This window comes from Vipera berus (genome assembly GCF_964194415.1).
Source record: "Vipera berus genome assembly, chromosome: 5".
In the NCBI taxonomy this organism is placed as follows: domain Eukaryota; kingdom Metazoa; phylum Chordata; class Lepidosauria; order Squamata; family Viperidae; genus Vipera; species Vipera berus.
In genome coordinates this window covers 6,653,285-6,680,724 of record NC_138207.1, presented here as the reverse complement: position 1 = coordinate 6,680,724, position 27,440 = coordinate 6,653,285, and the positions used below count along the sequence as shown (strand labels likewise).

The following is a 27,440-nucleotide window of genomic DNA, read 5'->3' as shown; positions in this document are numbered from 1 at the left end:
TGCGCTTGACTCCTCCCTTGGGCTCAGCCTGGTCATCTCTTACAGACTTGCAGTCATCCCTGCTAGCTTCTCCATTGACGTTGCTTGTTGGAAGCAGGCAGGAAAAGTTGCAAAAGCTGATCACATGCTCTCATGACACTGAAATTGTGTGAGCCATCTGCCAAGCACCTGGATCATGATCGTGTGACCATAGGGGTGCTGCAGTGGCTGGAATGTATGAGGATCTGTCATAAGTGCCAGTTCGTCAGTGCCACCTTAACTCTGAATGCTCGCTGAATGACTCGATATTAGAACAGGACTATCTGTATAAGAGAGTAAGCAGGCGCACAATGAGGAATAAACCAACTGTTTGCCTAGTGCAGGGGTAGGCAACCTTGGCTCTTTTATGACTCATGGACTCCAGCTCCCAGAATTCCTCAGCCAGCCTGGCTCAGCCTGGAAACCTCTCCCTTTTCCCTCAGCATGGCTGACTCAGGAATTCTGGGAGTTGAAGTCCACCAGTCATAAAAGAGCCCAGGTTGTCTACCCCTGGCCTAGTGCTTCTGAGGCTGCCAGTGACTCCACATTCTTCTCGATGTGTTTTCTCCTTTGTGTGCCTGCTTATCTTCTTATAAACTCTCCTTTTCCAATGAATTTAAAGGCAATGTGTTTCTCTTCTTGCTAATTATCCCAGCGTGGGGGTAAGCATTCTAAAGGGTGAGGGAGGGAGGAAAAGCAAAACACAGTCATGATCATGTGATTTCCCACTTAGCAATTACTTAATTACAGAGCTGCCAAACCCAATTGTGGTTGCAAAATGAGGACAACTCGTATTGCACGTTTGTAATATTTATACAGGGACGCAGTGGCTCAGTGGGTTAGGACATTGAGCTTGTCGATCAGAAGGTCGGCAGTTTGGCGGGTCGAATCCCGAGTGCCGCGTAACACAGTGAGCGCCTGTTACTTGTCCCAGCTTCTGCCAACCTAGCAGTTCGAAAGCACGTAAACATGCAAGTAGAAAAATAGGGACCACTACGATGGGAAGGTAACAGCGTTTCGTGTGCCTTTGGCGTCTAGTCATGCCGGCCACATGTCCACGGAGACATCCTCGGACAAGCGCTGGCTCTTCGGCTTTGAAACGGAGATGAGCACCGGCCCCTAGAGTTGGAAACGACTAGCATGCATGTGCGGGGGAACCTTTACCTTTACCTTTAATATTTATACAGCCATTAGGGTTTTTAACTGCTATGCTTGTCTTGGACAAGCACAGCCCTATTTTCACACCAACACTATAACAGAGGCAGAGTTGCAAAAGATGGACACAACCAGGGTTACCCTTTGAGTTTCAAGGTAGAATCGAAATTTGAGTCTGGGTCTCCTCGCCCCTAATCTACTCTGACATTGTAGTGTTAGCTCATTTCAATGTGGGATACTTCAGATTCCCACCAGATGGCAGCCAAGAGATACATAAAACTCTCTTTGTCCTCCAGATGTTTTTTTGGCTCAGATGTTATTAGGTGTTAAATGAAAACATTTTATGTCATCTGGGATAGAGAAGGTTTTTTTTTATTGAAAGACATTTGAAACAGGACAAAGTCTGGGAAGCAGAGGGGTTTTTTTGGACAAATATTTTATATACATCAAGAAGGATCCAACTCAGTTATTTCCTGATAGAACATGAGTTCAGGAACGATCATGGCTTATATTTTACTATCTGAAGAGACTGTAGACTAACACAAAACTGATCAAAGAGAAAACATACCCAGCCTAAAACACTTTGAAGTGTATTGTAAGAAGGGATCTCCTAACCTGCAAACTCATCAAGAGTCAATTAAATTGTCTAAATAAATAAATTCTGACTGCAGTAAGATACAAATGTAATGAATCAAATTAATAATAATACAAATCATTAGGAAAAATTGTCATATAGCTTAAGATAAGAGCACAGAAGCCATTGCATCTAAAGACAACTTATTGCTATTTGATGATGAGTACTCTTTTGTCCAAAAGCCATCATTTCGGGGGAGTGACTTCAAATTCTTAGGGGAAAAAAATGGTTTCATCTGCTCCTTATAATATCCAGCCCACGTGGCCCCTTATGGCCCTTTATGGTAAGTTTATGTTAAATTTATCTCTGGCCAAATATGGCTGCCCTAGCATTTCTCAAGCTGTTGCTAAAACAGAACGTTCTGATTATCAGAGTAGTTTTTCCAAAATTGCCTTACAATCACTGATGCAGCTATTATGTCAGCCTTAGTGGATAGAACAAATAACACAACAGCCTACCCAGATTTTTTTTATCTTTTTTCTGCTTACAACATCTCATTATGCAATATGCCCTAGATCAGGGGTAGGCAAACTTGGCTCTTTTAGGACTCATGGACTTCAACTCCCAGAATTCCTGAGCCAGCTATTCTGGCTCAGGAAATCTGGGAGTTGAAGTCCATGAGTCATAAAAGAGCCAAGGTTGCCTACCCCTGCCCTAGATAATGCATCATAATATTAAATCAAATCATGTCTCCTTTCATCCCCAAAACTGTATCCCTACAACAATCCTTAACCAGATTATTAAAAGTCGTTTTCTGGGTTTGCACGGGCTATTGAACAATTGATGACCTCAGTGGGTTTGACATACAGGATGCAAAAAAACAAACCAAATTTTAAAGTAAGCAAGTTCGGTATATTTTGCAAATGGAGAAATACGCCTTCGGTTGAATTGGTTAACCTTTGCCTTGTGAACAAGTGCACATAATCCTCGACTTACAACCATTTGTTTAGCAACCATTCAAAGTTACAACGGCACCGTAAAAGTGACTTATGACCGGTTCTCACCCTTAACATCCTTGCAGCATTCCGACAGCCCCCAAATCAAAATTTGGACTTTTGGCAACCGGTGTGTATTTACCAGGTTTGCATCATCTGATCACCCTTGGCGATCTTTCCCAGCCAGCTTCCAACAGGCAAAGTCAATGGGGGAAGGCAGATTCACTTAATGACGGCATGATTTGCTTAACAACTTCAGTGATTTGCTTAATCTGGGCCAAAAATATAAAAAGATTATAAAATCAGACACAACTCATTCAACAACCATCGCTCTTAAGCAATGGTAATTCTGGCCCCACTTGTGATCATAAGTTGAGGACTACCTGCACACAATTTTTTTTTATAGAAACTGGAACACAGCCAAACAGAGAAAAAAAATCCCTATCCTTTTCTTTCTTTATCTAAGACAGGGTCTTCAAACCTGGCCCTTTTGTGACTTGTGGACTTCAACTCCCAGAATTCCTCAGTCAGTGTGCCTGGCTGAGGAATTCTGGGACTTGAAGTCCACAAGTCATAAAAGGGCCAAGTTTGAAGACCCCTGATCTAAGAATTCACTGATATTGGGAATACTGAGGGGCCCTTCGTGCTTTCTGAGTTTAGTTATTTTCTTGCAGACATTTCATTACCCAAACTAGGTAACATCATCAGTGGTGGTGGGATGGATGATGTTACCTAGTTTGAATAATGAAATGTCTGAAAAAAAAACACAACTCAAAGAGCACCAAGGACCCTTCATTTCAACCCTGAGCTACAAATATTCTTTTTTTATTGGTATTGGGAATACTTTAATTTGGTTCCTTCCAAAGTCAGGGGATGCTAAATCTTACTGTTGGCTAAAATTTATTTATTTTATTTATTTAATTAAATTTTTATACCGCCCTTCTCCCGAAGGACTCAGGGCGGTGTACAGGGCAATAAATATTAAAATACAAAATACAAAAGTTAAAAGCAATTAAATAATTATGCCCAATATATAAAATAGTTAGAACCATATTAAAACCCACCCCCAAACCCATCAGACCAGGCCGGCTTGCTCAAATAAATAGGTTTTTAGATCTCGCCGGAAGGTGCGAAGGTCGGGGGCCATCCGGAGCTCAACCGGCAAGCAGTTCCACAGGTCTGGCGCACCCACAGAGAACGCCCTCCCTCTGGGGGCCACCAGTCGACATTCCCTGATCGGAGGCACCCTGAGGAGGCCCTCTCTGTGGGAGCGCACTGGACGGAGGGAAGTTGACGCCGGCCGCAGGTGCTGCCGTAGGTAATCCGGACCCATGCCATGTTATGCTGCTGTGAATAGGAACTCAATCTTGAGCTGTTCCAAGAGTTTGTCTTGTTGAGGAATAAAGGCAGGTGGTCGGAAGACAGAAAAATTGTATGCCATATTTTGTAATGGGATTCAAGCTTGTTAATGCTTCTGTTGCACTAGATCAGAGGTTGGGAACCTTGGCCCTTCTGTGACTTGTGGACTTCAACTCCCAGAATTCCTGAGCCAGCCAATTCTGGAAGTCCACAAGTCATAAAAGAGCCAAGGTTCCCCACCCCTGCACTAGATGATAGCTTCCTATGATCAATGCTGTTGGGACTGTGTAGCTTAAACAAGGGGATATTAAAAGGAGATTGGAGTGCAATTTTTACATACTCTAAGGGCTATCATAGGGTTGAAGGTGTGGATCCCTGGCTCCTTGGAGAGAAGCCTGTGACTCTTTCATACTCCATCTTGGTCCTTCTCCTTTTCACCATCTAAGAGTTACATAAACCCGAACGATGGAACTGGAAACGTCCAGTTTATGCACGTGAACATTTGTGAGAATCATCTGAGCAACAATCAATGATTTTCTGAAGGTTTATGCAAATCTGTGGACTTCAGCTCCCAGGATTCCCTAGCCAACAACGGCTGGCTGAAGAATTCTGGGAGTTGAAGTCCACACATCTTAAATCTGCTGAGATGGTGAAATACTGGTACAGAGACAGGCAAACCCTCGCACCTAGCTACCTATATCATGCCTACAGCAGAGTAAAAGTGTGGATGGATTCCAGGGAACAAAGGCATAAAATTAACTTTGTTTATCTCTCCAGCTGCAATTTGTCTAAGAGCAGGGGTAGGGAACCTTGGCTCTTTTATCACTTATGGACTTCAATACCCAGAATTCCTGAACCAGCCATGCTGACTCAGGAATTCTGGGAGTTGAAGTCCACAAGCCATAAAAGAGCCAAGGTTCTCTACCCCTGGTCTAAGAGGGAACACAAAATAAATCCTTAATACTATCTACAACTCTATTGCCCCCTTGTGGCCAATAGGTCATGAGGTGCCTTTGTATTCTTATCAGTGAAACGGGTATGAACAAACTGTTAGGAGAAGGAAAATTGATTATGTATGTTTTTGAAACTGCGTTCAAGAACCCGTCACAGTAATTAAAATATTTGGCACTTAGAGGATATTTGTAGGTAGACTGAAAAAGAGTCAACTAAGTAAATTAACTTGCTAAGTTTGCTATATGGAATGAACGTGGGAAATCCTTTCTTGCATTGTCGAGGTTCTAGAAAGAGAGAAGAGAAGAGCAACAAAGGTGATTAAGGGACTGGAGGCTAAAACATATGAAGAACGGCCGCAAGAACTGAGTTTGTCTAGTTTAATGAAAAGGAGGACTAGGGGGCGACACGATAGCAGTGTTCTAATATCTAAGGTGTTGCCACAAACCTATTCTCCAAAGCATCTGGAGGCAGGACAAGAAGCAATGGATGGAAACTCATCATGGAGAGAAGCAACCTAGAACTAAGGAGGAATTTCCTGACAGTTAGAAAAATTAATCAGTGGAACAACCTGCCTCCAGAAGCTGTGAATGCTCCAACACTGGAAGTTTTTAAGAAGAGACTGGACAACCATTTGTCTGAAATGATACAGGGTTTCCTGCCTGAGCAGAGGGTTGGACTAGATGACCTCCAAGGTCCCTTCCAACTCTGTTATTCTGTTACATCCTGCAATCTTGTTGATTTGTTCTGTAAAACTAAAAGTAGGAAAGAACATTCTTATTACTTTCAAACATTTTTTTTTGCCATGAAGAGAGGTGAGCAGGATTGAAAGTTTCCCAACAGAAGCTGAAAATTTAATTTTCACTTGGAAACACCACCACCCAGCCCACCCAAGAATAACACTTATTTTATCTTGATCCAAACAGCAATTGAAAGAACAAAATGACACCTCTGAGACCTCTATGACTCCTTACAGTAGCATATCCAATGACAATGGTAAGTGTTTATAAAATATGGAAGTATTTGTGCTAGACCTCTCTTTGGAAACATTAGTTCAGTGTTTCCGATCTGGAAGATGTGTGGACTTCAACTCCCAGAATTCCACAGCCAGAATGATGCTGCCTGGGAAATTCTAGGAGTTGAAGTCCACCCATTTTCCAGTGGCCAAGGCTAAGAAAGACTGATCTAGCGCCAACAGAATGAGTTAACTGAATATAGGATTAACTTCTATGGGATACAAATAAATAGATGAATTAGACCAGGGGTCTTCAAACTTGGCCCTTTTATGACTTGTGGACTTCAAATCCCAGAATTCCTCAGCCAGGCATGCTGAGGAATTCTGGGAGTTGAAGTCCACAAGTCATAAAAGGGCCAAGTTTGAAGACCCCTGAATTAGACCTTCCCACAGACATCAGTTCTTTCTATTTGTAACTTTTAGGCGCTTCAAATAGATGACTTCTCCCTTGGTCAAGGAGGCATATTGGATGCAGTTTGTGTGTTGGCAGCCAATCTGTACTAGGGACTCTACCACTGAGTTCTAGAATGAAAATTCTTATTTTTCGGACAGTCTATATTTCTATCTCTTTTCCTTGGAGTATGAGGCTGTATAGCTCCACTGCATAGTGGAGATGGGGCTCACATTGCTCATTTGTTTTGCTCATGCAAAATACAAAGGGGAAAAAAACACACGAATGTAAGACAGAAAATTTGGGAGAAAATGTAACGGACAGACTCTTTTGCCCTGGATATGAACTACCGGGGTTTTTTTGGCGGGTGGGGGGGGAGGTTTGAGAGAATATATTGCATTATTTTTTTTTATGATTTATTTATTTTGCTCTCAGTCGTTGCTTTACTTCTTGTACTTCTTAATCCAGTATTTTTTTTAGGTAGAAAGGGAAATAAATAAAGGTTATTCTTTTATAAATTGTATAAAATGTAACACCAAGGTGTGAGACTATCTGTTTCCTGCTCCTGCAAAGTGACTCACAAATGGTAATCAGTAAAAACAATGTATTATGACTTGCTAAAAGCTCCCCAGGAGACAGGAACTTACGCCTTGGGCAGAAATCACTATCAGTAAGAGAGAAACATCGGCCCAAGGTGAAAATTACAAGTAAACAAGATAATGGTGGATGAACGGAAATTGTCAGGATGACCCTTTGAAAGTGTAAAACAACTTAAAGGAATGACTTAAGAGAATAAAGGGGAGTTGGGAGGGCTTCTTAGGCGTGGCGTGTGTCGTGAAAGACTATAAAATGTATAGCTTGAAAATGGCTTTTTTGCACTCCTGGAACCCAATCCATTTGGGAAGGGCTGCGGTTGCAACCGCTTCTTTTTTTTATTTGCAATTTTTTCAATCAATCTTTGTTTTTGTTAACCAGGCTTGTCTTTGAGTTTTGAGCATCAAATTCGGGGTTTTTAAATCTCACAGGTGGAGATATCTGGAAGCAGCAAAGAGAAATTGGGCAGCTAATTTTGTTGAAGGGCGAGAAAGAAAAGAAAACAGTGGAGAGTCAGGTTGAAGAGGAAGGCCCTCGGCTGGTGGAGACTTTTGCCCGTGTAAATGGTATGTAGCACTAGGAGATTACATCAGCTATATACAATTTGGCACCTTTTTGGTTATATTCTAATACACACACACACACACACAGACAGACACACACACACATATATATGTAATATATACACATATATATACACACATATACACATATATACTTATATATATGTGTGTATATATGTATATATTTATATGTATATGTGTATATATGTATATATTTATATGTGTATGCATATATATATATATATATATATATATATATATATATATATATATATATATAATTATTTATTAAATTTTTATACCGCCCTTCTCCCGGAGGACTCAGGGAGGTGAACAGGGCATATAAATAGAAATACAAAAGTTAAAAAAAAGGATTAAATAATTGCCCAATTAAAACAATCAGAATATAAAACCCATTAAAACCCTAACGTTCCCCCATCAGGCCAGGCCAGCTTGTTCGAATAAATGGGTCTTTAACCCATGCCGGAAGGAGCGAAGGTCCGGTGCCGTCCGGAGCTCAACCGGCAGTTGGTATATTTATGTATATAAATCAGGACACGGGCGGTCTTGTCAATGTTATCTGGGAGGAGTTTGATCCTGTGACTCCGGAGGAAGTGGACAGGATTATGGGGAGGCTGAGCTCCACCACATGTTTATTGGACCCGTGCCCTTCCTGGCTGGCTTATGCAGCCCGGGAGGGGACACAAGGCTGGTTCCAGGCGGTTATATCTGCCTCTTTGAGTGAGGGTAGTTTCCCCGCTGCCTTGAAGGAGGCGGTGGTGAGACCTCTCCTCAAGAAGCCTGCCTTGGACCCAGCTGTGTTAAATAACTTTCGTCCGGTCTCCAACCTTCGCTTTCTTGCTAAGGTTGTTGAGAGTGTGGTGGCGCATCAGCTCCCTCTGGTTCTGGATGAAGCGGATTATCTAGACCCGTACCAATCCGGCTTCAGGCCCGGGTACAGCACGGAGACGGCATTGGTTGCTCTGGTGAATGATCTCTGGAGGGCTCGGGACAGGGGATATTCCTCTGTCCTAGTCCTATTAGACCTCTCAGCGGCTTTCGATACCATCGACCATGGTATCTTGCTGTGGCGTCTCAGGGGATTGGGAGTGGGAGGCACGGTTCTTCAGTGGTTCTCCTCCTATCTCCTGGGACGTTCACAGTCGGTGTTGGCAGGGGGGCAGAGGTCAACCGTGAGGCCTCTTGCTTGTGGAGTCCCTCAGGGGTCGGTCCTCTCGCCTCTCCTGTTCAACATCTACATGAAACCGCTGGGTGAGATCATTTGTGGTTTTGGAGTTGGGTATCGTCAATATGCTGATGATACCCAGCTTTTCATTTCCACCCCAAACCACCCCAGTGATGCCCTCAACGTGATGTCCCGCTGCCTGGAGGCGGTTTGTGTCTGGATGGGGAGGAACAGGCTTTGACTCAACCCAGACAAGACCGAGTGGCTGTGCGTACCAGCATCTCGGGATATTCAGGATATCCCATCTCTCTCTATGGGGGGTGAGTTATTACCCCCCGTAGATAGGGCTCGCAACTTGGGAGTCCTCCTAGATTCACAACTTTCTCTAGAAGACCATATAGTAGCTGTGACTAGGGGGGCCTTAGCGCAGGTTCGCCTGGTGCGCCAGTTGCGGCCCTATCTAGACCGGGATGCCTTACGTACGGTCACTCACGCGCTCGTGACCTCTCGTCTGGACTACTGCAACGCTCTCTACATGGGGCTACCCTTGAAGACCACTGGTACAGAATGCAGCCGCGAGAGTTGTGTTGGGAGTTTCCCGACACTCCCATGTTACACCTCTGCTCCGTGAGCTGCATTGGCTTCCAGTTGTCTTCTGGGTGAGATTCAAGGTGTTGGTAATGACCTACAAAGCCCTACATGGCATGGGTCCGGAATACCTTGGGGAGCACCTGCGGCCGGCGTCAACTTCCCTCCGCCCAGTACGCTCCCACAGAGAGGGCCTCCTCAGGGTGCCACCGGTCAAAGAATGCCGACTGGTGGCCCCCAGTGGGAGGGCGTTCTCTGTGGGCACGCCGGATTTATGGAACCATCTTCCAGTTGAGCTCCGGATGGCGCCTGACCTCCGCTCCTTCCGGCGCAATCTCAAAACCTACCTTTTCGAACAAGCCGGCCTGGCCTGATGGGATGGGGTTGGGTTTTATTAATGTGTTTTAACCTACTTTTAATGTGTTTTAACTTATTTGTGGGCATTTTGTTTAATCGTTTTTAATTTTTGTATCTTGTTTTTGGTATGAATTGCCCTGTTCACCGCCCTGAGTCCTTCGGGAGGAGGGCGGTATAGAAATGCATTTCAGTCTCCCTTAATTCTTTGTTAGTAATTTACACAAATATATGAACTGTCCGGTGTGACTACAGCCTGTTCGATGGCCTTCAAGATAGGCTGAAAACAGGAAATAAAGATTTGCCCCATTTTTGGGGCCTAGCAAGGTAATCTAAATAGTATTTATGTATTTATGTATATATATATATATATATATGTATGTGTGTGTGTGTGTGTATATATATATGTGTGTGTGTGTGTGTGTGTGTATGTATATATATATGTGTGTGTGTGTGTATGTATGGGATGCGGTGGCTCAGTGGGTTAGGACGCTTGTCGATCAGATGGTCGGCAGTTTGGCGGGTCGAATCCTGAGTGCCACGTAACAGAGTGAGCATCTGTTATTCGTCCCAGCTTCTGCCAACCTAGCAGTTCGAAAGCACATAAAAATGGAAGTAGAAAAATAGGGACCACTACGGTGGGAAGGTAACAGCGTTCCGTGCGCCTTTGGCGTCTAGTCATGCCGGCCACATGACCACAGAGACATCCTCGGACAAGCGTTGGCTCTTCGGCTTTGAAACGGAGATGAGCACCGGCCCCTAGAGTTGGAAATGACTAGCACGCATGTGTGGGGGAACCTTTACCTTTACCTTTATATATGTATATGTGTATATAAAATTTGTATATGTATATATATAAAATTTGGTCGGTTCCACCATAAATTCCAAGCAGATACAGGTAATCCTCAATTTAAGACCACAATCAAGTCCTAAAGTTCCCTCACTAAACAAGACAGTTGTTAAGTGAGTTTTGCCCCATTTTATGACCTTCCTTGCCACAGCTGTTAAGTTACTAATACAGTTGTTGAATGAATCTGGCTTCCCCATTGATTTAGCTTCTCAGAAGGTCGCAAAAGGTGATCACATGGCCTCAGGATATTGCGACCATCGTAAATATATGAAACCAGTTGCCGAGTGTCTGAATTTTGATCATGTGACCGTGGGAGAATGCTGCAACGGTTGCAAATGTGAAAAATGTGTCAGAAATCACTTTTTTTCCAGTGCCGTTGTAACTTCGAATGGTCACTAAACAAACGGTTGTAATTCGAGGATTACCTATATTAAGAAGAAAGTGGAAAGCATTTGTCAATCACTTCATTTGTAGGGCAGCCGTTCGACCCTTTGAACGCCATCACTGCTTCCCTTTGCAAAATGGTCTGGACTGTGAGTTTTGGCAACCGATCCCCTCTTGAAGACAAAGACAGCCAACAAGTGACGGACGCCCTTGAATCTGCTGTCAGATCTGGAGGGAGTTTTGCTTATGTTGTAAGTTATTCTTTGCTTTATTACTGAGACAGACCCAAAGCTTTCTGAGAGCCATTGTGATGACCTTAGGTGAAAGTGAAAAGAATTGTAATCTCATCTTCTCCCAAGTAGAGTTTGTGATTGGAGTAGACCGAGATAAGATCAGCCATTCTTCTGGGAGTTTCCAAGGAGAGACTGGACCACCATTTGTCTGGAATGGTATAGGGTTGGACTAGAAGACCTCCAAGGTCCCTTCCTATTCTATTCTATTCTATTCTATTCTATTCTATTCTATTCTATTCTATTCTATTCTATTCTATTCTATTCTATTCTATTCTATTCTATTCTATTCTATTCTATTCTATTCTATTCCATTCCATTCCATTCCATTCCATTCCATTCCATTCCATTCCATTCCATTCCATTCCATTCCATTCCATTCTATTCTATTCTATTCTATTCTATTCTATTCTATTCTATTCTATTCTATTCTATTCTATTCTATTCTATTCTATTCTTCTCTGGTCTGTTCTATTCCATTCCATTCTATTCCATTCTTCAATTCAATTCAATTCAATTCAATTCAATTCAATTCAATTCTATTCTATTCTATTCTATTCTATTCTATTCTATTCTATTCTATTCTATTCTATTCTATTCTATTCTATTCTATTCTATTCTATTCTATTCTATTCTATTCCCATTCCATATCCTATCCTATCCTATCCTATCCTATCCTATCCTATCCTATCCTATCCTATTCTATTCTATTCTATTCTATTCTATTCTATTCTATTCTATTCTATTCTATTCTATTCTATTCTATTCTATTCTATTCTATTCTATTCTATTCTATTCTATTCCATTCCATTCCATTCCATTCCATTCCATTCCATTCCACACTCCACCCCATCCCATGCCATCCCATCCCATCCTATCCAGCTAATGGAACAGCTTTTATTCTACAGTTTTACTTCCTTACAAAATCTACATTAAAATATACTCTTGCCTGTATTTTCCCCTCCTTTCTTCTTTTGCTCACTCATTGACTTACAACTGCAATTGAGCCCAAATTTTCTGTTGTTAAGCAAGGCATTTGTTAAGTGAATTTTGCCTCATCTTACGACCTTTCTTGCCACAATTGTTAAGTGAATCTCTGCAGTTGTTCAGTCAGTAACATGGCTGTTAAGTAAATCTGGCTTCCCCATTGACTTTGTTTCTTGTAAGGTCCCAAAGGGTGATCACATGACCCCGGGACACTGCAATCGCCACAAATATGTGTTATAAGTCGAGGACTACTTGAACTCATTGGGGTACTCGAGTTCATAAAGATAGGCAGGTAACAGGTGTGGAGTGACAGAGTTCAGTGTAGACTTGTGCACAGATGGGCAGAGATGCAAGTGTAGGTGTGGATCGATGGATAGAAATGCGTATAAGAGACAATAAAAGGGAGAAAAAGAGAGAGAAGGAGGAAATAAGACAGCAGAAGGACAGAGAGAAAGAGAAAAAGAATTTTTCCAGTTCATGGTTATCATTGGCCTCCTTCATTTAATCTTCATCAGGGAATGCACCTGCAACTACTGTTATTAAGAAATTCTTGGCCTAGTATGGGTTAGAATAATATAGAATAACTTTAGAACAGAATAATAACTTTATTGCCACTTGAAATGTACACTAATCAGCATACATTAAAATGAGATTTTGCTGCAGATAGCTCTGAAAGGGTAAACACCTTCAATATAAACTGCATAAACACGACTGACTAACTAACTAACTAACTAACTAACTAACTAACTAACTAACTAACTAACTAACTCAGTTGGGCACCCAACTGAGTGGCAGTGAAGTTGGGTGGGGACCCAGATATCTGTCTTCATGTTCAATCCTCCCATGAACAATTAAGGGATGCCTATCCTGGACTGCCTGGACTTTCTAGACTCATGCGGCAATATACTAGCACGGACTTGTACGCCCTCAGGGGTGCCCCTCTCTCCTGGGTGCGACCCGCCTCCTTAAACATTTTTAACCTCGATGACGGGCCCGAGTTTTGGGTCTCTGAGAGATGGCTGGGCAGGGGCAGGGGCCGTCAATGTAAATCTAATAGAAGGCCTCTGATTACTTTTTTATCAAATTTTTTTATAGGGTTAGGGAGCGGGGTGGGAGATAGGGGTTGTCTGGCTATGGGGGGTGGCCAATCAACCATGGTTCAGGCCAGACTTGGGTCTGACCGCACGGGGGGAGAACGGGGTGTCGTTGTCGCCGGGGCTCATGAGCGGGTCGTGGGATTATCAATTCCCACGACGGGGAATGGCAGCAGGCGGATAGACAGGGGGCCGTATCGCTACCGGGAGGGCCGTCTCCGCTACTTGCAAGCGGTGAGGCGCTCCGACCCTCTGCTTCTTCCCCGAGGTCCCGGGAGCGAGGATGTGCAGCCTCCTGAGCTCCGGCTGGTGTACCTGAATGCCAGGTCCGTGGTTAACAAAGCTCCCCTCGTCAGGGATTTAGTTGAGGGTGAGCATGCGGACCTGGCTTGCATCACGGAGACTTGGTTGGGCCCAGAGGGTGGGGTCCCTTTGGTTGACCTCTGCCCACCAGGCTTCCGGGTGCTACACCGGCCACGAGCTCATGGTAGGGGTGGGGGAGTGGCGGTCACTATTAGGGAGACCTTATGTCCGCTGGAGACCACCGTTTTTCAGATAGTCGGGTGTGAGTCTCTCTTTGTGAGATTTCGTTCTGGGGCGCAGTTGGGCTTGCTGCTGGTGTACATTTCGCCTAGTCGCACAGCGGCAGCCCTGCCCGAGCTGCTCGATATCCTCTCGGGGTTGGTGGTTGAGTTTCCCAAACTTATAGTTTTGGGAGACTTCAATCTACCATCCCTGGGAGGTTTATCTGAGCTAGCTCGGGAGTTCATGGCTTCCATGACGGCCATGGACCTGACGCAAGTAATTTCTGAGCCAACTCATGAGGGAGGCCACACCCTTGACCTGATTTTTTTATCTAGACGGTGGTTGGATGATCTTGGTGGGGGCTCTCCATTTATTATGCCCCTGTCATGGACCGATCATCATCTCCTGCGGCTGGTCTTCCGTTTTGCCACCCCCCGCCGTGGGGGTACGGAGCCAATTAGATGGTACCGCCCCAGACGCCTAATGGATCCTGATAGATTCCAAGCGGCGCTGGGGTCCCCACCTGCCTCCATTGCTCACAGCTCGGCGGATGCCTTAGTGGAAGCCTGGGAAAGGGCAGCCACTGAGGCACTTGACCGGGTTGTACCCTTGCGGCCCCTGACCCGGCGCAGATCCCAGCGAGCTCCATGGTTCTCCGCGGAGCTCCGGGAGATGAAGCGTCGGAAACGGGGCCTAGAGAGCCGTTGGAGGTCTAGCCGATCCGAACCCGACCGGTTGCGGTTAAGAACCTACATTAGGTCTTATCTCGCAGCAATGAGGGTGGCGAGGTGTAATTACTTCTCCACCCTCATCGCGTCCGCAGATAATCGCCCGGCCGCCCTGTTTAGGGTGACTCGCTCACTTCTCAATCAGGAGGTGAGGGAGGATCCCTTGCAGGGTCGTGCCGAGGAATTTAGTCAACATCTGTCGGATAAAATCGCTCGGATTCGGACCGGTTTGGACTCCAACTGGGCAGAGTCAGGCGATCAGGACACGGGCGGTCTTGTCAATGTTACCTGGGAAGAGTTTGATTCTGTGACCCCTGATGAAGTGGACAGGATTATGGGGAGGCTGAGCTCCTCCACATGTTTGTTGGACCCGTGCCCTTCCTGGCTGGTTTATGCAGCTAGGGAGAGGACACGAGGCTGGCTCCAGGCGGTTATATCTGCTTCCTTGAGTGAGGGTTATTTCCCCACCGTCTTGAAGGAGGCGGTGGTGAGACCTCTCCTCAAGAAGTCTGCCTTGGACCCAGCTGTATTGAACAACTTTCGTCCAGTCTCCAACCTTCGCTTTCTTGCGAAGGTTGTCGAGAGTGTGGTGGCGCATCAGCTCCCTCTGGTCCTGGATGAAGCGGATTATTTGGACCCCTACCAATCGGGTTTCAGGCCCGGGTACAGCACGGAGACGGCATTGGTCGCTCTGGTGAATGATCTCTGGAGGGCTCAGGACAGGGGATATTCCTCTGTCCTAGTCCTATTAGACCTCTCGGCGGCTTTCGATACCATCGACCATGGTATCTTGCTGCGGCGTCTCAGGGGATTGGGAGTGGGAGGCACAGTTCTTCAGTGGTTCTCCTCCTATCTCCTGGGACGCTCGCAGTCGGTGTTGGCAGGGGGGCAGAGATCGGCCCCTAGGTCTCTCGTTTGTGGAGTTCCTCAGGGGTCGGTTCTCTCGCCTCTCCTGTTCAACATCTACATGAAACCGCTGGGTGAGATCATTCGTGGTTTTGGAGTTGGGTATCATCAATATGCCGATGATACCCAACTTTTCTTTTCGACCCCAAACCACCCCAGTGATGCCCTCGCTGTGATGTCCCGTTGCCTGGAGGCGGTTCGGGTCTGGATGGGGAGGAACAGACTTCAACTCAACCCTGACAAGACTGAGTGGCTGTACATTCCGGCATCCTGGGACATTCAAAATGTTCCATCTCTTTCTATGGGGGGGTGAGTTCTTACCCCCCGTGGATAGGGCTCGCAACTTGGGAGTCCTCCTAGATTCACGGCTTACCCTGGAAGATCATATAGTGGCCGTGACTAGGGGGGCTTTTGCCCAGGTTCGCCTGGTGCGCCAGTTGCGGCCATATCTGGACCGGGATGCCCTGTGTACGGTCACTCATGCGCTCGTGACCTCTCGCCTTGACTACTGTAATGCTCTCTACATGGGGCTTCCCTTGAAGACCACTCGGAGGCTCCAACTGGTACAGAATGCGGCCGCGAGAGTTGTCTTGGGAGTTTCCCGGTACTCCCATGTTACACCTTTGCTCTGCGAGCTGCATTGGCTACCAGTTGTCTTCCGGGTGAGGTTCAAGGTCTTGGTTATGATCTTTAAGTCCTTACATGGCATGGGTCTGGGTTACCTCAGGGACCACCTGCTGCCGGCGTCAACTCCCCTCCGCCCTGTGCGTTCCCACAGAGAGGGCCTCCTCAGGGTGCCTCCGGTCAGGGAATGCCGACTGGTGGCCCCCAGGGGGAGGGCCTTCTCTGTGGGCGCTCCGGCATTATGGAATCAACTGCCGGTGGAGCTCCGGATGACATCAGACCTCCGAACCTTCCGTCGCGGCCTGAAGACCCACTTATTTGAATTAGCTGGTCTGGCCTGATGGGGGAATATGGGTTTTTAAATTGTTGTTCTTAGTATTGTATTATTGTTTTTTAACTGGGCACTGGTTTAATCTCTTTTTAACTTTTGTATCGTTATTTATATATGCCCTGTGAACCGCCCTGAGTCCCTAGGGAGAAGGGCGGTATACAAATTAAATTAAATAAATAAATAATAACTAACTAACTAACTAACTAATGCATATGTCAAGTTTCCGACGTATGGGCTATTCAAGTGACTCTGAGGCATTGTTTACCTTAAAAGTCCTTTATTAGCCTAATACACCGGCAAATGCTTGCTCGAAAGAAGCTGGAATCTGAAATCTCCACCCTTTGCACAATATATTAAAACACAATTCTCCACCCTTCTAATTTTGTCATTAATCACATTCTCCAATTAATTTAAAGAATCCGTTTCCCTTCCATTAGAAGACCGCCAAAGCCTTATCTTATTTAGGGAGAAAAATGGCTTTGAAAAATGCAATCCTACTCATTCGCCCTCCTAACCTTAAACTAAAACAATACACAAGTCTTAAAGCAATACACAAGTTTAACATATGAAATGGCTTCTTCTTCATCTCTTGTCAAGCAATAACATTCGATGTTAGCAGCGTTGACAGCATATACCCACATACACACACATACTGTATGTGGCCCAGAGAAACAACTCAGTCTAGTTGGGATGTATACATGTACATAACGAGAAAAACGATTCTTGCGAGTTTATCAGACAGATGGCATAGGGCAGTGATGACAAACTTTTTGGAGACCGAGTATCCAAACTGCAACCCCATGCCCACTTATGTATCATCGGGTGCTGGGTGGGCGTAGCCCATTGGGTGGGTGTGTCCCATTGGGTGGGTATGGCCCATTGGGTGGGCGTGGCTGCGGCAGACTGGGTGGGACTAAAAAGTTTAATCAATCAATTCCAACTTTGCGAGATCTTTTGTCCCCCGTGAGAAGTTGAAATTGATTTATTGATTGAACCTTTTTTTCTTTTCTTGCACATGGCGGCAGAGGCCTAAAGCGAAAAGATTTTAAAAAACCCAGCTGAAGGTCCAGGACTGGGCCGACGGTGTGCGTGCCCACAGAGAGGGCTCTGCATGCCACCTGTGGCACGGGTGCCATAGGTTCGCCACCACAGGCATAGGGAACAAAGTTGTTACAGAATCTGGTGGTCCCGCTGGAAATACTTTGGAACCTTCTCCCAGAGGGAAGCAACAGAAACAGACCATGAATTGGGCGTGTGGGTTAAGCCCAGGCTTGGGATCCTCGATGGTGACTTTACTTTGCTTATGTTTTCTCTGTAGTTACATAAACACTTCTCGTGGCTCATGAAATATTTCCCAGGGCCACACAAAAATGCCCTGTCTAGCAAGGAGCTGGTGCTTTCCTTTACAAAGAAGGCAATAAAGAAACATAAAGAAGCACAGGCAGTGAAGGAGCCACAGGATTTCACTGATTTCTATCTGTTACAAATGGAGAAAGTAAGTACCAGTTTCTTAATAGGACACAGTAGCGGTGGTTCCAGTATCTCAGGGGCTGCCCCAAAAGAAGAGGGAGTCAAGCTATTCTCCAAAGCCCCTGAAAGCAGGACAAGAAGCAACGGATGGAAACTAGTCAAGGAGAGAAGCAACCTAGAACTAAGGAGAAACTTCCTGACAGTGAGAACAGTTAACCAGTGGAACAACCTGCCTCCAGAAATCATGGGTGCTTCATCAGTGGAGGTCTTTAAGAAGAGACTGGACAGCCACTTGTCTGGAATGGTAAAGAGTTTCCTGCTTGAGCAGTGGGTTGGAATAGAAGACCTCCAAGGTCCCATCCAACTCTGTTATTCTGTTATTCTTATTTTCTTAACTACTAGTTGTTGTTTTTTAAAAAAGCCAATAAGTTATTTTTTGGAACTCTTGCTTGTTGCAAGAGTTGGGGGACCCAGATTGTTGGGGGCAATTAAGCTGACTTTGTAATAATGCCGCTTGTGGGGGGTGTATGAAAGCCCTAATAAGCAGGCATATACATAGGATGAAGGCTACTGCTAAGCTTGTAAGCCGCCCTGAGTCTTCGGAGAAGGGCGGGATATAAATGGAATTAAAATAAAAAATAAATAAAATTTTCCCTCATTTCTCTTTGCCATTACAATGGAAGATTATTCACAAATAAACACGGGTTGGAAATACTTGGGAAAAGAATAAAAAATGGCGGATTCCTCTGAATGGCATGGAAGAACATGAGTTGTGAATGCCACTGAACGACCAGGAAGTTTAAATAATAGCTGGTTGGTATTGTGATTTTATTTGTGTAGAATCAAAGAGTTGGCAGGAGCTGTTGATTTACGCTCCTTACTCAGTGCAAGAATCCAAATCAGAGTATTTGTAACATGGCCCTCCAGTCTCTTTGCAAACGTATCCAGCAGTGTCTTGATGAAGATTCATAGGATAATCAGATTACAAAAGGAGATGGTCATTTCTCATGTTCATTTGGTTCTGGGGTATTTATAAGTGAAGATTTGAGACTGAATGTCAGTGAAGATTCTGAGCTGAAAAAAAACTTTGAAGCTTAAATGCTTTTGTTCATTAAAACGATATGCTCTTTTCATCGAAATCTACTGTACAATCAATGATTTCACATCGGTAGAGATTTGAATATTTTATTTATTTATTTATTTATTTATTTATTTATTTATTTATTTATTTATTTATTTATTTATTTATTTATTTATTTATTTTATTACATTTATATACTGCCCTTTCCCGGAGGACTCAGGGCGGTTTACAGGGTAATTAAAAACCAAAAATACAAAAGTTAAAAACCAAATTTAAAAAAGATTAAATTTATCCCTGTATAAATAAAACCCCAGTTAAAATAAATTAATCCTCAGCCTGGGCCAGAGAGCTCGAAGAGCCAGGTCTTCAGGCCCCGGCGGAATGAACGGAGGTCGGGGGAAGTCCTCAGCTCCACTGGCAGCTGGTTCCAAAGGGCAGGCGCCCCCACTGAGAAGGCCCTATCCCTGGGTGTTACCCGCCGGCAATCTCTTACCGGTGGCATCCTGAGAAGACCCTCCCTGTGGGAGCGCACTGGACGAAGGGAACTTGATGCCGGCAGCAGGTGTTCCCTCAGATATCCCGGACCCAAGCCATGTAGGGCTTTATAGGTCATCACACGGGGTGGGGGATAAAGCAGCTTGTAATTGGCAAAACAGAATAAAATATGGAGATAAGAACAAAGTTCCTAAATCATTCTAATTGGTCAAGCCTGATCTTTTGCAAAAATCACATTTGCCCTTGTAGTTATAGGGGAACGGGGCTTATTCCAACTTTATCTTTTGGGATGAGATAAAGATAAGCTTGTAAGCCGCCCTGAGTCTTCGGAGAAGGGCGGGATATAAATGGAATTAAAATAAATAAATAAATAAATAAGTTGTTACCTGGGCACCACCAATAGATGAAGAATATGTGAAATTCTACTCCACTGCAACATCCTTGGTTTTTACTCCTAGTGGAATTGCCAGATGTTATTGTGACTTCTTGAAAGTTTTTGAAGGGGCATTCAGATATCGCCCCACAAGGGCATAAACATAGGATCAATAGATTTCTGAATGGAACAATAAAGAGAAAGAACTGTAGATGTAAGTTCAGAGTCTCCATCAGTCTGCTACCTTGAACATCTTTGCATTTATTCTTAAGCAAGGCTTACAATGATGAGAAATAAAGGATTTAGTCATGCTGCTTTTTAATGTCACACGCTTGCAGAAAAGTTCTGTGTTTCTCACCTTGCCGCTACCATATTTCCTAAAATTTGATGTGATTGAGTTAACACAGTGCTTGTTAACCTTGTGAGGTAGTCCAGACAGGAAACACAACCGGAAGAACTTTATTATGGTCTACTTTATTATGGTCTGATGGGTTTAGGAGTATTTTAACATTTTGTATTAATCTATTTAATTGGGCTACTGTATTTAATATCTCTTTTAATTTTTATATATTGTATTTTATTGTATTGCCCTGTACACCGCCCTGAGTCCTTCGGGAGAAGGGCGGTATAAAAATTAAATAATAATAATAATAATAATTATTATTATTATTATTATTATTATTATTATTATTATTATTATTATTATTATTATTATTATTATTATTATTATATTGTTGTAACAGAATCTTTCAAATCTGAAAGTATGTTTTAATTCCCTTGCCTTTCCAGCCCAGGGAACTAGGTAAGGTCTCTTCTGAAATCTTTGCCATGCCATTTCTTCTCTGGGCTAAGCTACCTCTTATCTGATTGTTCCCTGATTGTGGCTTTTTCCCCTGTCTCCCAAGGTCATTCTCACATACCATTGCAATCTCTCTGACAACTTCAGGGGAGCTGTAATCACGAGAGAAAACAAGTTAACTAAATTATAGGCGGTGTCATCCGAGGTTTCTGCCACTAATAGGCCACTGGGCTGTGTTGTAACTATGACAAGATAAATAAGGATTTGATGTTACAGCCCAGGATCCATTTTATAAGATGTGAAGTTCTTGGAGGAGAAAAACAAAGCTGGTCAACAGAATATAGAAGAATGGGAGAATCTGTAAATAATGCCACTGTCCTTCTCTACCAAATAGTGTAGGAACTGAGGGGTCTCTAGCCAAAGATAGTTAAATTACATTGGGCAAGCTTGCATAATTACATCCACGCTGCCCTAGATTTGAAAAGAAGAGAGACAACCCCCCTCCCCCCCCGATAATCAGCAAAGGACAAGAACCAGCTTCTCCATCAGGCCAGTTAGCCCCTAGGCAGGCTGACACATCTGCCAAAGCCAGATGTGTAATCTGTCCTGTAGTCAAAGCAACATGGACTTGGAGGACAGGGTAAGAAAAGGCAGGAGTCATACTATCTTAAAGATGCCAATAAAAAACTGGTCAATTCTCTCATTTTGGTTCACCTCACTGCATCACTGTCACAGTGGGTGTTGAAGCCCATAGCAAAAGCTGTGTTGGAACAAGGGCAGGGGAGATGCTTCTTTAACACCAGTGCAGTTTTAAAGGCATTCACAAAAATAGGGCATAAATGGGAGGTTGTCGGGGAGGTATAAGATGGGAAGGGTCCCTAAAACAGGAACTGAGAAATGTTTTCCTAAACTCACAAAGATCATAGTTCCAACAGAAGAGAAAATCTCTATAGCTCAGAGTTGAACTGTGGAATTCTTGGTGCTCTTTGAGTTTGAACTGTTGGCTTGATGATGTTACCTAGTTGGGTAATGAAATATCTGCAGCCAAAAAACCAAGCTCAGAGACACCAAAGATCACAGTACATTTCTAGTGAATGTATCATCTTGTAAAATAGGGAGCCACACAGACGACATGGCAAAGTTTGGAAGACCGGGCAATAACTTTTAAATAACATATTTTTTCCTTTTGTCACAAACAGAGCAAAGGTGGCCAGAATTCTGCCTATAATGAAGAGAACCTGTCTGAATGCATTTTCAACTTCCTTATCTCGAGTGCAGAATCAACTGCAACCACTCTGCAGTGGGCACTACTGCTGATGGCATCTCATCCAGATGTGCAAGGTGAGAGGGGAAGAGTCCATGGGAAGAAGATTATGATTGATCCCAGGTAGTTCCGAGGGGGGAGGGTTTTCATTTTAACATAACACCCAAGGGTGATGGAAGCTCTCCCTCCTAAAGAATTAAGAGGGAAGTTGTTGCTCTAAATAGTGCTTGAGCTGGGTTTGGCAGTCTAAATGTCTCAGGAAGTTGTAGTAAGTGAAAAAGTATAACTACTCCCAGCAGCATTCTTGAAGGGAGGAGTGGCATTTGATGAGAAAATGATTGCTCTGGTAGCTTCTGAAGAGTTGTTCCTGGGGCAGTTTTACAAAGATTAATATTAGGCACAGACAAGCTGCAACTTGGAGGAATGGTTTAGCTTTTTTTTGTCTAATGAGCAGAAGAAATAGTAAATATACTCTTGGCTATCTCCTTGTACATAATTCCCCACCACCCTAAATGATGTCATTTTCCCTCACCTCTTAAAAGATCAGAAATTCTTTACCAACTTTGGGTGGGGGGGCATTTATCTGATGGGAGAGCGTTTGATGTTAATGTTAATAATTCTTTATGTTCTCATTTTTCTTCTGAGATACTTGTAGCTCCACAGAATGGGAGCTCAGTGTTGCTTTCACAAAAAAACATTAATTCTTTTTCTGGGTTTGAATAATACAGCCAGCTCTATCTTAGCTTATTGGACTGGATTCACATAATAGATTAAGACCAAACCAAAAACATTGACCTGTCGAAGAGAGACTAGCAGAGTCAGGGGAAGAGTCAAATAGGGAATTAGTTTAGAGCAGGGGTGTCAAACTCAATTTCATTGAGGGCCGGATAAGCATTGCGGTTGCCCTCAAGGGGCCAGGTGGGTGTGGCCTGGATGGGCGTGGCCTACTGGGTGGGCGTGGCCGGAGTGCGTATGGCCTACTGGGTGGGCGTGGCCAGCTCTACTTCATTCGCATCAAGGGTGCCTATGGGGGCCTGGGCAGGAGTGGGACAGATCTGAGGGTCTCTGGCAGAAGGAAGGTCTCTGGGCCAGGGCCAAGGCAGTGGGGGCCGTTCCCTCACTGTTTCCAGGATGGCTTTGCGGGCCACATGAAACCACTTCACGGGCCGGATCCGGCCCCCGGGCCTTGTGTTTGACATGTCTGGTTTCGAGTCTTTATATAGGGTGAAGTCCAATCCCTCTTGAGTGCCTTTGAATCTTATTTAGTTTTATCCAGGAGCAAACTGTTAGTCTGAAAAGGTTCTTGTCCATTGGTTTGAGCCAGAAAGCCTAAAATGAACCCTTCACATATGGACCTGCTTATTTACACCTGAGACTACTCAGGTTAATATCAACCAACTTCGGTAGATTACATATGTAAGTAGCTGTGTATTGTATGAACACAGGCTAAACCAGGGGATGTCTCGAGCTGCCTTCAGACTTACCAGCCGGACCAGACTGGAAACATAAACAGATAAACTAATTCAACTTTATTGCAAAGCTAGATTAACAGAATCTTGCACGTCTGATGTCTCGGGTCTTCTGCCATCTCCTTTCCAGTTTGAGAAACAAGACAGGGTGCCTTCTGAGTTTCTTGCTCCACCCACTATCCAGCAGCAGGCTATGCCCTCCCTTATTTGATCATTTCCTTGGCAGCATTTCTTCAACCTGTCTCCCAAGGTCTTTTCTATATACCATCACACTTCCTTCCAGAAAGGCTGTAAAGAATTTTCCGTGGACGTATTGGCTTTAAATAGTGGGAGCTGTGGTGACTATCCATATGGGAAAGATTAGCCTGAGAAATTCAGGTTTTGGCATCGTGTAGCAACAAACGTTGGCATATGGTATAGGACCCAAAAGATCCAGATTCAAATCCACCTTCGCTGGCTTTGCTCTGTGATATTCTTTCAGTCCAACCTTCATAAGGTTGTTGTTATGAGGATAAAACCTAACCAGGCCTGCCTTACTTTGCAAATGTGGCATAGCAACAAGCATTTCCCAACGTAAAATGTATTCCCCCTCCCCTTTCATTTTTTTCAGATAAAGTCCATAAGGAGATAGAAAAGGTTTTGGGTTCTTCAAATGCTGTTAGCCATCAAGATTGGAAGAAATTACCTTATACTAGTGCTGTGATTTACGAGATTCAGCGAACCAAACACGCATTCTTATTCAGAATTATCAAACAATGTACAAAGAATGTGAATATCTTTGGTTTTCTTGCTCCCAAGGTATAAAAGAGTGATGATATAGCAATGAGTGAATGAGTGGCTGAATAAATGAATGAATAAATGGCTCCTATGTATTCTGCCTATAACTCTGTAGTGGTCCTTCCCCAAGATCCAGTAGCCCCCTATCTTCCTAGCCTTCCTGAAGGCCTTGAAAAAATGGCTCTTTCCACAAACACTGAGGTAGGGCAAGCAAAATTGCACACTGGAGGGTGGAAGAGTGTTTGTCTTAGGGATGCTTGGAGTTTTTGTTATAACTGTATGGGTTTTGATCTTTAATTTACAAGCTTATGGCATGCAAAATCAGTGGCTATATCGATATTTTAAATAAATAACAATTCATAGCCCTTGAGCAGCACAGTGACTAAGAGGTGAAGATGCTCACCTCCCACTTGGAAGGTTAAGAGTTCAATCCTAGGCAGTGGCAGAAGTTTCTCTATTGGGGAGCGAAGAGAAAATATCTACTGCAAACTTTGCATTGGCATCAGGAAGGGCATCCAGCCAGTAAATGCTCAACTCCATTCAGTTGCTCCGATTCCACCCTGAATATAGGGATTAAAGGGTGGTAAAAAGAAAAAAAAATCATAGCCTTATTGCATCTGTAATGAGACTCATGTCAAGAAGAAACAACAATATGTTTCAAAGATTTTCTAAGATAAAAATAGTAACCCAACAGTAACTTGGTTCTCATGAAGAGTTGTTGATTTCTTCTTTTCATAAAATCTTAGAGTTATAAAGTACCTTACTCCAACTGTAGACATCTAATCTAAGACCCTCTTGGTACAGCATTCATTGAAGCATCTCAGATGACCCTCTGAGACTTCCAGTGAAGCTGTACTGAAATATCCATGTAGCTTCCTGTTCTTTTCAACAGTGGCTGCCTATAGCTCATGGGTTTAATGATATTTAAATGAATACCCACACAAATTGATTTAAGTTAAGATATGCCACAGAAATACACTATGATTAGTTCCAAATTCTTATGTTTGTACATACTGTGTGAAAAGCTCTCAAATGCATTGAGTCAACTTTTTTAAAAAATTATTTTCAGGGAACTTTTATTAATCCAGATCTGAATTCAGTATTACTTGATCCCAAACTATGGGAGACACCTGAAAAATTCAACCCAAGTCATTTTTTGGACAAGGATGGACAATTTGTTGACAAAAAAGAATATCAACTCTTTGCTGCTGGTAAATATAAAAGTGCTTTATTATCATATAGATGGTGTGGTTTTTATTTTAAATAGGAAAGTTGTGTTTTGCTTTCAAAGACAAAAGACACATTTAGTCCATGCAGTAGGTACTGGGGATCAGTTGTGAGTCCATAACTTATCTGTTTCTTATACAGAACTTGCATTTTTTCAACATTCTATAACTTGGCTAGTGAAAGAACAATTTTTTGTCTGGTGCAAAAAGGGACGTGACAAGATTCATTAGTCATGCTAAATTATTTTTCACTGAATGAATCATAGTCTAATTGGCTAGATTTTTCCCAACACACCATAGATATATAACTTACAAATCATTCTTCATATGAATTAATATTATGCACGGTAAACTGTAATTCAATTTCCACCATTATAGCCTAGAATTTCATAAACTGGGCTGCAGAAGTGCTAGCTTAATAATCAAAACACATGATAATTATTGACAAGATTTTGCTTTGAATTTGAATTTGGATTTTTGAATTGGCTGTTTGTACAATACTTTTGTAAGGGACGCTGTGGCTCAGTGGGTTAGGACGCTGAGCTTGTCGATCAGAAGGTCGGCAGTTTGGCGGGTCAAATCCCGAGTGCCGCGTAACAGAGTGAGCGCCTGTTACTCGTCCCAGCTTCTGCCAACCTAGCAGTTCGAAAGCACGTAAAAAATGCAAGTAGAAAAACAGGGACCACTACGGTGGGAAGGTAACAGCGTTCCGTGCGCCTTTGGCGTCTAGTCATGCCGGCCACATGACCACGGAGACGTCCTCAGACAAGCGCTGGCTCTTCGGCTTTGAAACGGAGATGAGCACCGGCCCCTAGAGTCGGAAACAACTAGCACGCATGTGCGGGGGAAACTTTACCTTTTTACAATACTTTTAACTGGGCACATTGAGACATAATAGCTACATTTGTATGAAGTGCGAAACTTGGTTAATGTAAATTTAGGTTACTGATTTTAGTATGTTAGGTGAATTCAGATGGTTGGTTTAATTTATAGTTCAATGTACAGGTGATCCTTGACTTACAACCTTTCATTTAGAGAATATTTGAAGATACAATGGCACCGAAAAAAGTGAACTATGATCACTCCTTGGCACGTATTTACAACAATTGCAATGTCTTGCGGTCATGTGACTGCTACCTGCGAACTTCCCAGCCAGTTTTCAACAAGCAAAGTCAATGGGGGAAGCTAAATTAATTTAATGACCATGTGATTCACTTAACAACTGCAGTGATTTGCTTAACAGTCAAGGCCAAAATGTTTGTAAAATTAGGCATGACTCATTTGAAAATCACCTTGCTTGGCAATGGAAATTCTGCTCCCAACTGCGTTTGTAAGTCTAGGACTATCTGTATTGTGTGAAGTTATGCAATAGATCAATTCAAGAATAAGCTTAAGCATATTGGGAGAATGAAGATGATCTTCATATATTTAGAAAAAATTACTTATGACATGTCACAGCCAGTTCTTGGAGCAGTGCCAGGCGAGATGATAAAAGAGGAGGCATAGAAGGGTATTAAGATGGTTGGGAAGGTACTTTAGTATATTGTAACCTCAAATACCTTCCTTTCTCAATGTTATCGTTAAATGTTGTTTCATGATTATTTTGTAATTATGCTTCCCATTTCCTCCACAGAGTCAGATGGGTCTTTAGCAGATAAATTAGCAAGAGCTGAGTTCTTTATCTTCTTTATAAACCTGCTCAAGTCATTCGTCTTCCAGTTACCAGAAGGAGAGGAAAAAACAAGCGAAAAACCTAGAATTGGGTTGACAACATATCCTCATTCTTACAAAATCTGTGCTGTTCCTCACCGCAAGACATCATAAATTCTAATTATGAATAGTGCACTCCGATTTTACAATAAATTTATCCCTTTGTGAAGTCCATCTTGACTTGTCCAATTCATTCTTGAGTAGAAATTCAAAAAACTTGAGTCACCTCTTTGATGGATTGGATTGCTGAGTCTGTGATGATTGCCTGACAAATTCTTCCTTGTTTGATATTACTAATTTAATGTACAATATTG

General features: G+C 43.4%; 1 protein-coding gene across 1 annotated transcript in view; it reads left to right on the top strand.

The window, feature by feature from the left end:
* The window catches only part of LOC308668903 (cytochrome P450 2J6-like), a gene marked incomplete at both ends in the record, with an annotated part of 30,285 nt that extends 3,045 nt beyond the window's left edge, over nt 1-27,240 (top strand). Inside the window, 8 exons of the mRNA XM_081329170.1 lie at nt 5,979-6,048; nt 7,484-7,618; nt 11,068-11,228; nt 17,781-17,957; nt 21,880-22,021; nt 24,024-24,211; nt 25,260-25,401; nt 27,056-27,240. Of these exons, the coding sequence (XP_081185296.1) occupies nt 5,979-6,048; nt 7,484-7,618; nt 11,068-11,228; nt 17,781-17,957; nt 21,880-22,021; nt 24,024-24,211; nt 25,260-25,401; nt 27,056-27,240 (1,200 nt within the window). The remainder of the gene's footprint in view (nt 1-5,978; nt 6,049-7,483; nt 7,619-11,067; nt 11,229-17,780; nt 17,958-21,879; nt 22,022-24,023; nt 24,212-25,259; nt 25,402-27,055) is intronic.
* Between the last annotated feature and the right edge of the window lie 200 nt (nt 27,241-27,440).